The sequence below is a fragment of the Amblyraja radiata genome, chromosome X, assembly GCF_010909765.2.
Source record: "Amblyraja radiata isolate CabotCenter1 chromosome X, sAmbRad1.1.pri, whole genome shotgun sequence".
NCBI lineage: Eukaryota > Metazoa > Chordata > Chondrichthyes > Rajiformes > Rajidae > Amblyraja > Amblyraja radiata.
In genome coordinates, this window is record NC_045999.1 from 12677861 (window position 1) to 12690404 (window position 12544).

A 12544-nucleotide genomic window follows, 5' to 3' on the forward strand; every position below is an offset into this window, starting at 1 on the left:
CCCGAAGAGGAAAAAAAAAATTCCCTAATGTTGTTCGACTAACCTACGTAAACTAAACAGGAAGCTTCAGTGTCACTATCTCTAGGCAACACAGCATTAAACTATGGACACAGCTTTGAAAGGCAAGCAATATTTCAAATGTAATGATAGAACTTTAACTGCATGTTAAAATCATACTGTGATTACAAACAGTCTCCAAATTCAGCACACTGTACTCCAACTGAGATATGAACGAGTCTACATACCCACCTGTATTAACAATATAACCAATGAAATACATTGTGCAACAATTTACGAAACGAGGAACTGCAGATGCTGGTTTTCAAAATAAGGACTCAAAGTGCTGGAGTAATTCAGCAGGTCAGGCAGCATCACCGGAGAACATGTATACAGTTCCCTCCATAATGTTTGGGACAAAGACCGATCGTTTATTTATTTGCCTCTGTACTCCACAATTTGAGATTTGTAATAGAAAACAATAAAATGTGGTTAAAGTGCACAGTCAGATTTTATTTAAAATGTTTTTGTTTTTTTTTAATTCACCATGTAGAAATTGCAGCAATGTTTTTCATCTTCATTGATGATACAACTGCTGATGGTAGTAGCATAACGAATTCTGAAGTGTATAGACACATCCTATCTGCTCAAGTTCAAACAAATGCCTCAAAACTAATTGGCCGACAGTTCATTCTGCAGCAAGACAATCATCCCAAACCTACTGCTAAAGCAACAAAGGAGTTTTTCAAAGCTAAAAATGGTCAATTCTTGAGTGGCTAAGTCAATCACCCAATCTGAACCCAATTGAGGATGCCTTTTATATACTGAAGAGAAAACTGAGGGGGATTATAGCCCCCCAAAACAGGCATAAGCTAAAGATGGCTGCAATACTGGCCTGGCAGAGCATCACCAGAGACAACACCCAGCAACTGGTGATGTCCATGAATCTCGGAACTCGAGCAGTCATTGCATGCAAAGGATATGCAACAAAATACTAAACATGACTACTTTCATTTACATGACATTGCTGTGTCCCAAACATTATGGTGCCCTGAAATGGGAGGACTATGTATAAACACTGCTATAATTTCTACATGGTGTAACCAAAATGTATAAAAATGGCCTCTATTAAAATCTGACAATGTGCACTTTAACCACATTAGTTTTTCTATTACAGATCTCAAATTGTGGAGTATAGAGGCGAATAAAAAAATGATGTGTCTTTGTCCCAAACATTATGGAGGGCACTGTAGGTAACGTTTCGAGTCCTGGCCTGAAAGGTCACCTATCCATGTTCTTCAGACATGCTGCCTGACCCACTGAGTTACTCCGACACTTTGTGTCTTTTTTTGTGCAACAATTGTATTCTACCTTAAGGATAGTATGTAACTCAAAATTTTAACCATACCTTCCACAGTGAACACTTGAACACATCAGACACACCCAAGGACTTTTGTTGGAGCGACAAACTGAAAAACAATAGAGCAAATTGTTTTACTTTCAGAAATGCCATTAAACACATTAACAATATGTTAACCTCTAACATGTGTATTTAAATAAAAATCTTTCAAGATTAAGTACTCCCTCTGCCACACTCAAGCAGCAGAACACTGGAATCTGATCAGCAAGAATAGCTTAAAACATAGAATGTTAGAGGCATTGCAACGCTTTGCTAATACACCAAATCATTGAACCTTAATTTCCTGGCTTAGCCGACAATATTATACCTATTCCATGGTCACATTGTAAATGCCTTGCTGTTTGTGACATCCTTGTACAAGATTTTCACAATGTTCAAGCAGTCATATCTGTGAAGGGTAAATCATAAAGGAATGGCAGAGCACATTTGAGCAACATAATAGATAGCCTTGGAGATTTCTGTTATTTATTTACGGAACAATTTTATACAACTCTTAACATTAAAAAACACCCCCCAATGAGCGCTACAATAGAACAGGATGTTATGTATTTTCTTTCACAACGCATATTATACATAAGCTGATAAATTCAATTTCTGAACTTAAAACAATCCCTCTAAAGTAGTGCCACAAGCTGTAATGAAATTGTAATCAGTTTCCTTGAATATAGTACCTGTACTTGTGATATGCACTCAAAACTGATGTGATGCAATTTCATATTATATAATCAGCAGTTTTGTACCATACAATCTCCTCTGTTAAACTCAAAGTTAGTGGCAAAACAAACTGGCAACTTCAATGAACAGGATGGTTTACAGGCTGCTGGAATTAGATTAGACAATAAAATCAATTCCTCACTAAATCACCAAAGTTTCTGTCTGTTTTGCAAGGAAAAAGAGTACACCGATTAGAAGGCGCTTGCAAAACAAAAAGACTTGAGGATTTCTCCCAGAGTTTTCACTCATTCTTAATGGAATGCCATGCATTCACAGCTGCAGGATAAATAGCTAATGTTCTTCAGCAATGAACAAATACGTTGTTTAAGCCTTGGAAAACATCAACTGATGCAAATCTAGTTCTCAAATTAAAATTTCCATTATGTAATCATTGGGAACTGGCAAAATTCTGGCTGATCTTTCCTTTCTTTCCAGTAACAAGGCACAGAAAGCTAATTTTGCAGAGTCGGATCTAACATTATATAATGTACCTCCATATAATTTCAGGCATTTCACTACATTACCTACTGCAAATTTAGAACATACAAACAAAAACATTTAAAATGAATCTCTCACCCAATAAGGCATCGTTCCTTTATCTCTATCTGTGCAACTCTCCTCACCCCTTCCTTTTCCTGTTTTGCATGTGCTTAAAATCTACTACATTGCTAACTTGGAACAATAACCAGAATGCTGAAAGATTTGGTTCGAGCAGCATCTGACAAGGTAAAAGATATGTCATCATTTAATCAATTCTTGTCATAACCCAAAACGTCAAAGCACGGTTTTGCCTCCATAGTTGCGGCATGAAGCACTGAGTTCATACTCTCATCCTGTTCTTTGGTCCAGATTGCAGCATATAAAGTCTTGTTGGCCTAAATTTCTAACACTGATGATAGATTATCAACCTTGAATGTTAGCATTTCGCTCTCCACTGATCAGTAATTTTGTTTAAAAATATAGCATGGTTTGCAAAGGATAATGTATACAAGTAATTAATGCTTCATGAGAATTCTACTGTATAATAGGTAAACTTTCAGCAGCAAGCCCTCAGGTGTTGATTAACTATTTAAGTGCAATGGATATTAAATATTTACCGGCAATGTTTCACTCCCAAGCAATCAGACCATTTGACTGACTCAAATTGTCTACTAATACTAGCTGATAACTGATTAATATGGATGACAGAAATTAGTTCCAAGGAACCAACGACGAATGGAACACAATATGAACAAATATCATCAAGCAGCCTCCAAATTCCATTCAAATTCAAACGCAACTTAAGAAAAACAATCTTATTTCAAACACAAGAATAAAGAATTTCTCCAAATGCTCATTTTTCAGATCTTGAAAAATTCAAGGCCCTAGTAATATTCTTGCTTCAGATCCTTACAAAGAGTCAAATCAAAAGCAGGAATTTTAATTTGGTTATTAGTTACATGAGGACACAGGAGACTGCAGATGCTGGAACCTGGAGCAACAACCAAGCTGCCGGAGGAACTGCTGGACAACATCCGACACAAGATAATCAGATTGAACTGTCAACCATTCTGTTGCATCCGAGTTGCTTCAGTGGTTTGTTTGTTGCTGTTACATGAATAAAATGGTCTGCCAGGATAACTGTTCTCATTTAAACTGCACATGTAATGGTGACTGTGCAATGGAACAAGACTTACTGTTTGTGCCATATTACTTCAGATTTTGGTCAAATTAACTTTCACAACTAAATGTTTATCCATTTCCTCTGGTTTTCTCTTTTAATGTGCATGGCCTTCATTCAGACATGGTTAATCAGAAGTAATGCAAACGTCGTGAAATCTACACTCATTTGCCTGTTTAAAACTTCTAACAATTTCAAACACCCTAAAATTTGTGGTGCAATATTTATCTCCATAAATTATGACTTGAATTAGAGATGCAGCACGGAAACAGTCCCTTCAGCCCACCTAGTCCACACCGACCATTGATTACCCCTTCATATTCGTTCTGTTATCCCACTTTCCCCACACATTAGGGGCTATTTACAGAGGCTAATCAACCTACAGACCTGCACGTCTTTGGGATAGGAGAGGAAACTGGAGCAGCCACAGGAAACACGCCTGGTCACAGGGAGAAGTGCAAACTGTACACAGACACCAGCCAAGGTTAGAATCAAACACAGGTCTCTGGCATTCTGAGGCAGCAGCTCTACCAGCTGTGCCACAATCCCTATTATGGTTGATAATTAACTCATGCATTACGTCAAAAGCCTCTGGTAACAATTATTTATATGGAATCGACAGTTCAGGCCAATTTATCCCACAGGAAAAAAAGCACCCTAAAATAGAAGTGACGCCAAACAAATCAAGATAATCAGTTAATTTTGCTTAAATTAAATCATTTAAATAACCTGGCAAAATCAAATGGGTACGAGGGAGAGGGTTGCATAGCTATATATTAGGTATACTAGAATTTCTAAACCCCAATTTAATCCATATGGCCGATTATTGTTTCGTGGCAAATACAACAATCCAAGTTCCATGCTGAGCCTCGGAAATACGCAAAAGCTACTACAATGAATCAGGGTTGCAATAAGAACAGTTCCATTATTCTGACAAGCCCTGAAATAAACATCTGATCATAACAGAAATCATTTCCTTCCCTTCCCATGTTGTCTTCATGTTACCTCCCAGCTTGACTTTTCACTGGGAATTTTTGCCACCTTTAAAGTTAACATCAGCTGGCCCTCCAATTTTTGCTGCCCATTTCATTTATCAGTTAGATAAACAAACAGCATGATGATTAACCCTATGTTTCAACTCCCAAAAGAAAAACTCCAATTTTTTTTATTGCAAGTTAATTCCCCATATTGTGTCACAGAGGCCCTGTAGTGAAATAGAAGAGGAACCCTCCTAAACCAGATGTGACACTGGCCTTTGCACTTCCTCTTGCAAACCCCACCACTAGCAGGAAACGGGCCTCTTCAAAATAGTTTCATGATTACTTAATCCTTCACAAAACTATTGTTTGAAAGTTGCATTTCCACTCTCAGGATCCCCTGCTAATGCCATTGTGCAACGCATATGATGTGCAGTTTCCGTACATTTCAAAATTGCTGGTTCAATATTTAAATGCTTCAATATGTTCATGCATATTAAAGTAATTGTTTACCGCAGTTAGATCTCAGATACTGCAACACTTCAACTACAAAAACATGTTAATGATTGAAAATATATAGATGTATTTCACAAGTAGATCCTTCTTTGTAACTAGGCTGACATTGAGGTGGTGCAGACATATAAATACCTTGGAGTGCACCGTGATAACAAACTGGACTGGTCTGTCAACTCTGACTCCCTCTACAAAAAAGGCCAGAGCAGACTCTTTTTCCTCAGAAGGCTCAAATCCTTCAATGTGTGTAAGGATATGCTGCACATGTTTTACAACACTGTGGTTGCAAGTGTTATTTTCTACGCTGTTGTCTGCTAGGGCAACAGCATTAGTGCAAAAAACAACAAGAAGCTGGTCAAACTGGTTAAACGAGCTAGTTCAGTGCTGGAGGGGAGAGTAGACTCTGGGATAGATGTGCTTGAGAGGCGTATGAGGCACAAGGTGCAGGTCATCCTGAAAAACCCCGGGCAACCCCTCCATCTAATTCCGGAGAGTCAAAAGAGCACTCGGAACAACAACCGGCTCCTCTCCCTGCCCTGTAGAACGGAGCGGTTCAGGAGATCCTTCACCCCTGCAGCCATTAGATTTTATAATTCGGACCGCTAGGCTGTAGGGGATGCATTTTACAATTTTTAATTGTTAATTATTGGTCTTTTTAAGTATTTATTGCTCTCAGGTAGTGTCCACATTGTATTCTATGTATTTTCTGTCTGCGTTCGTTTTGAATCTGTGGGTTTGTTGGTTGGGGGCTTCTGGACATCTGAATTTCCCTGAGGGGATCAATAAAGTATTAATTAATTAATTAATTTTGATCTTTATTTCAAAACAGTTTAATTTCAGTTACAGGGAGTGAATATTTAGGACAATGGATCAGATACCAATCTAACTAATTGTATAAACACTGAGGTGAGGGAGGGGAGAGGGACCAACCTTGCCTTGCATAACAAAATCTATTCCAAGGAGTCTGAAGAAGAGTCTCCATCCGAAACATCACCATCCATGTTCTCCAGAGATGCTGTCTGACCCGCTGAGTTACACCAGCAATGTCTCTTTTTTCCTCCCCCAAGGACACCAGCAATGTCTCTTTTTTCCACCCCCAAGGAGTTAGAAACTAGAAACATAGAAAATAGGTGCAGGAATAGGCCATTCAGCCCTTCAAGCCAGCACCACCAATCAATATGATCATCCAAAATCAGTATCTCGTTCCTGCTTTTTCCCCCAAACATGTCTTAGAACATAGAAAAATACAGCACAAGAACAGGCCTGTCAGCCCACAATAACTGTGCCAATCAAGATGCCAAGACCAAATCTTATGAATGAATGAATGAATGGGTTTATGGGCCTAGTATTCACATACAAGGAATTTGCCTTGGTGCTGCGCCCACAAGTAACAACACGACATAGTGACAGTTAGGAATGACACATAAAACATTAACAATAAAATATTATTGATTAAAAATGTGAATTAAATAAAATACCAGAGCAAAAGGAGGCTACAGATGTTTGGTTGTTGAGTCGAGCTACTACTCGTGGGGAAAAAGCTGTTTTTATGTCTGGCTGTGGCAGCTTTGACAGTCCGGAGTCGCCTTCCTGAGGGAAGTGATTCAAAGAGTTTGTGGCCAGGGTGAGAGGGGTCAGGGATGATCTTGCCCGTTCGCTTCCTGACCCTTGCCTAGTACAGTTCATCAATGGAGGGAAGGTTGCAGCCAACAACCTTCTCAGCTGATCGGACGATTCGCTGCAGCCTCCGGGTGTCATGTTGATGGCTGAGCCAAACCAGACCATGATGGAGAAGGTGAGGACACTCTACGATGGCTGTATAGAATTGGACCATCATTGCCTGTGGCAGATTGTGCTTCCTCAGCTGCCGCAGGAAGTACATTCTCTGTTGTGCCTTTTTGACTGTGGAATCGATGGTAGCCCCCCCATTTAAGGTCCTTGGAGATGATGGTTCCCAGGAACTTAAGACTCCACAGATGTGACTGCAGTTTTGTCGATGGTGAGTGGGGTGAGGGGAGGGGGAGCTATCCTAAAGTCTACAATCAATTCCACTGTCTTTAGAGCATTGAGCTCTAGGTTGTTGCGATGGCACCAGGACGCCAGCTGTATCACTTCCTGTCTGTGGGCAGATTCCTCCCCATCATGGATCAATCCAATCAGGGTTGTGTCATCCGCAAACTTGAGAAGCTTGACAGAGGAGACTGTGAAGGTGCAGTCATTGTTGTAGAGAGAGTAGGAGAGGGGAGAGTACGCAGCCTTGTGGTGCTCCTAAGCTGAGGGTCTGCGGGTCGAAGATGTGCTTTCCCAGCCTCACATGCTGCCTGCACTAAATCCTTATCCCCCCCCCCCCCCCCCAATTCCTTGCACTTCCATATGTCTATCCAAAATGTCACTATTGTATCATTATAACGCTAAAAAATATCATTATATGCTTAATGATAGACACAAGAAACTGCAGATCTTGGAATCTTAAGCAAAAAGTCACAAAGTGCTGGAGTAACTCAGTATATCAGGCAGCATCTCTGGAGAAAATGGACAGGCTATGTTTCAGCCTGCTTAATAATAATGGATGCCAAAAGATTTGCTGCAATGCATGGAGAAACAAGAAGGTGCAAATGCTGGAATCTTGAGCAAAAAAACAAAATGCTGGACGAACTCAGCAAGTCAGACAGCATATGTGGAGGGAATGGACGTCATTTTGAGTTGGGTCTGAAGAAAGGTCTCATCCCAAAACGTCATCTGTCAATTCCTTCCACAGATGCTGCCTGACCCGCTGAGCTCCTCCAACATTTTTTTGCAATAACATATGATTATCTTTAGTTTAGTTTAGAGCTACAGGGCGGAAACAGGCCGTTCGGCCTACCGAGTCTGCACCGACCAGCGATTCCCGCACATCAACACCATCCCACACACACTCGGGACAATCAAAACTTATACCAAGCCAATTAACCAACAAACTTAAACGTCTTTGGAGTGTGGGAGAAAACCGAAGATCTCGGAGAAAACCCACGCAGGTCACAGGGAGAACGTACACACTCCGTACAGACAGCACCCGTATTCTGGATCGAGCCCGGGTATTCGGCGCTGCAAGGCAGCAATTCTGCTGCTGCGCCACCTTGCTGCCCTGTTTTCTGATGCACTAACACAATGGAACAAATGCCAATCTTTTGTATATTATTGTTCTTTGGTCCTCACTGTGCAGCTGAAAGTTACTAATTCAACTGCTTTGTAAAGTAATGTTGTAAGAATGCCATCACTTTTACTACTTGCAACATTGCCAACAGTTTTCTGCAACAGTCCTTTGAAAAATATTTTAAGAACATTTTCTGTTGGCCAGGCACTGGAGCAAATAGATTGAAAAAATTACAAACTTATTAATGCATAACTAAATTAATATAGCTAAGCGTTCCTTGCACAATTGCCAAAATTCTAGGCATACCATTCCTCTGTTGATTATCCTAAGGCAGGTGTTGACCACTTTATTCTAAATCAGGTTAATCTCCTCGGCTAAAAATATAAGATGGAGAAATGTCAGCCAAATGTACTAATTGCCTGTATAACTAGGTGGAATTTCCACCCCCAAGTGTAAGCTGACAGATAATGATAGATTGAACTACAAGACAATTCAACAGAGATATTGCTATTTTACTATATACAACCATATAGTATAGGGCAGGCCACGGTGGCACAGTGGTAAAGTTGCTGCCTCACAGCGCTTGCAGCGCCGGAGATCCGGGTTCAATCCCGACCACGGGTGCCGTCTGTACGGAGCTGGCACGTTCTCCCCATGACCACGTGGGTCCTCTACAAAATCTTCGGTTTCCTCCCACACTCCATAGTTCTGATAAAAGAGCACTGACCCGAAACATCAAATCTCGTTTTTTTCACAAACCCTGCCTGACCCAAATACTTAACAATTTCTGGTTTCAAGACATCTGCCTACCCAATTACAGATCGCATGAATCAAGCCAATCACATTCAAGGATTGCTGCAATTAGCTACAGTGCATCAAGGGCTTCATATGAAAAGAAATGTTAATTGGTACAGTAAAGCATTTACAAACATGATTTAATGACAATTTAAAATATTATGAAAAGTATTCTTGCAAATTGAGCAGTTATTCGTCGAACAAATAAGCCTCCATTGCAAACTACAACAAAATTCCTGAAAGATTCAATTTTTTTAAAGCTTATCCCATGTTAGGTCGGGACTTATCAGGAAGTGGCGTCAGAATGTTGTTCTTGACAAGAGGTATTAAAAATTAGAACATTTAGCACATGGATAGAAACAGTTTCTGCAAGAAGGATATGCAACTAGAGGACTGAAGATAACTGCCTAAAGAAACAAGAGTAGAAATGATTTTTATGAAAGAAAAAATGCAGCCTGGAATGTTTTGCCTGTAAAACTGGTAGAAACAGATCCAATAATAACTGTTACTGGGGAATTGGATAAAAGACATGAAAAAAGCTCTTTCAATAAGACCAGACTCACACTGGTCTAAATAGCTTCTCCCCTGTGTTATACGACTATGATTCTGACACTTGGAATAGATCTTCGCCAGGAGGTGAACACGCTGACATTAATTATTCGCATGAGGGCCTCAACTACAATTATCTTATGATCTCAAAATTGTATTCTCCTGGCAGAAATGAGGACAGCATTGCCCAGTTTACAACTCCCATTCACAATGTCACACAACAGCCAGTTAATTATACATGCCTGTTCCTTGGCTGCTTTGATGATCAGTGACAATACATCACCGGATAATAACCATTTATAACATTTAGGACTACATGACAGACAAGGCTTTCATTTACAAGGTCTATTATGCTACATCCAAGAAGGTTATGAGATCACAGGTATAGTCACAACTGTTCTATATTTCAATACACTCCCATCAAAGTCCTTATTTGGGAGTCAGATGGTAAATATGTCAATGGAACACCACACTTGAAACCAAAACAACCTTGGGAGAAAATGCCAAGAAAAAACAAGACTGCCTTTAAACTCCTCAAACTGGAACGATTTATTTTCCGCATGGAAAATGCTCAAAAAACAAAATAATGAACATTTTGGACAGTTTATGTATAACATACATTATTCAAACCGGGTGTCTTAATAGACTTCCCTTGATTACACCTAGCAGGAAATAAATCTTCTGCAGAACCCAATTTAATTTTTAATTAAATATATTCCAGATTTTCCATGCTATCAAAATAATGTTATGTTCCTATTCTGAAGTCAAGATTAGAAACCCTGGAGGTTACTCGCTGCAGATGAACTCAAGTGGAGTTCACTACAAGAAGGCAGCAGCAGTACAGGATTTTCAGGGCTTCAACTCCGTGTTAGAATACCACCAATACAACCATTATCTGTGGGGAAATTGTTTTAAAAATCTTGGCTTGGTTATTTGCCATTAAAGCCGCTAATAATTATGCAGAAAACTTCACCTCACTAAACTAAAAGTCATATTGTATTCATCGCCGCCTTAGGGTGCAGCCAGACAAAGCAGATTAGATGTCAATCCCATCCTGTCTCCATCATACAAGTTTTATCATTGTATGTGATTCACGTACAGAAAATGTTGCAATAAATTGGCCTGTAAAACTGTTAAATTTACCAGGCGCAATTTCCCATTAAACCTAAAGCAGATTGGGAGAACAAGTTTCCTCCAGACGTTACATGGGCAGCCCAGACAATGGAAACAATGTAGGGCCTAATTACTCTACTAGAAGAAAGTCAGTCTGGTCTGACTCCGAACGCCTTTACACAAAGAAAGTAATCGAAAGCTCTGGGTACACACTAAACCACGTATTCTCCCTCACAAAATAAATACCGCATTCCTGCAAAAAAAACCCGGCGGTTTATTGAAGTGAAATGCCTGCATGCATCACAACTTTATGGATGGTACGTGGCAAAAATGTCAATCCACTGTGGGGTTACCTTTCAAATAAACACAGGCTATCTACCCGGCACCAAAAACTTCTAAATCCAGCCTCCAGGCAGTCTAATTCAATTTTTAGTGGAGCTGCAGACTTTTTAGTGGAGCTGCAATCTTGCGTCTTGCCCAGGGGGATAAATCGGGTTAAAGGCAAGAGAAGTGGAGAAAGCATTGGATTTATGTGCAGGATTAAGAGGGAGAATGTGCCAACGTGACCTCGAGTCTGAGCCACAGGCGCCAGCCACTCACTCCACACAAAGCTCAGAGGCTCTGTTGAAAAGAGACCTTGTTAAACCTCCAATTTTTGTGGTTTTGAATTATATATAAAACAGCTTTTCTGGTGTTTTAGTTGTACACAGTGGGCCGGGATCAAGCCTGCCGAGGACCGGCCTTTCCTGGCGCTTTGGCTCCGGGAGAAATGCAGCTGCCGAGCGGAGGAAGCGCTGAAGCGCTGCCCTTTCTTAAAAAAAAAAAGCACAACACACAATGCAAAGATTACAAAGAGGGAAAGTGCGCCCAAGATATGGAGAGAGCGGAACCGTGCGGCACTCACCGGCACAGCACCAGGAGGACGGCGACCCGTTGGGGAACTTGGTGGAATCAGGCACGATGCAGACGCTGGTCGCCAAGTGGGGGCACTCCATGTTCAGGGAGCTGGAAAGCGGCAGTCTCGGTGCAGAGGCTCGGTGTGGAGGAAGGGGAGGCGGGGGAAGAGGGAGGGGAGAGGGGGGCGGGCAGGAAGGGGAGGAGGAGGAGGAGAGCACGGAACAGGCGGCCAGCGGGCTCCGCCTCACGACGCCATCTTCTCGGGCCTAGTCCGTGCCTTGCAGCCTGGCCTCATCCCCCGCCCGCCGGCCTGCCTGCCTGCTGACCGGGGAACGAGAGAGAGATAGAGAGGAAAGGAGGGTGGCTGGATACAGGCTTTATTGTTAATGGGGATGGAGAGCGAGAGACAGAAGGGTCTGGCTGCGATTAAGCAGCGACTTTTGGTCGCTGGCCGTTGGTCCCTCGTTAACCGCCGCCCTGCCGGCTGGTCTCCGTGGCAACGATTGTTCCCCCCCCCCGGTCTCCGTGGCAACGGCTGTCTCCCCCCCCCCCCCACCGGTTTCCATGACAACGATTGTTTCTAAGTCCCCCCCACCGCCGCCGGTCTCAGTAGCGACAATCGGCCGGTCTCCGTGGCAACGATTCTCTCCCCCGCCGACAATTTCCATGGCAACGATTGTCTTCCCCTTCCCCCCCCCCCGCCGACAATTTCCATGGCAACCAGTGCTCTCCCCCCCCCCGCTTCCGACCTCTGGAGATTTGCCCCAGCCATGTGA

At 41.7% G+C, this 12544-nt stretch overlaps 1 protein-coding gene across 4 annotated transcripts in view; it reads right to left on the reverse strand.

Moving 5' to 3' along the window:
• usp3 (ubiquitin specific peptidase 3) overlaps window positions 1-12268 on the reverse strand; it is an 87206-nt gene extending 74938 nt beyond the window's left edge. For 2 of the 4 annotated variants that reach the window (XM_033014976.1, XM_033014975.1), the window contains exons 1-2: window positions 11776-12268; window positions 1406-1466 (exon numbers count right to left, since the gene is read on the reverse strand). In XM_033014976.1, the coding sequence (XP_032870867.1) occupies window positions 1406-1466; window positions 11776-11866 (152 nt within the window). In that variant the 5' untranslated portion in view covers window positions 11867-12268. The remainder of the gene's footprint in view (window positions 1-1405; window positions 1467-11775) is intronic. The other 2 variants (XM_033014978.1, XM_033014979.1) reach the window with 2 other exon arrangements.
• Window positions 12269-12544: the final 276 nt, after the last annotated feature.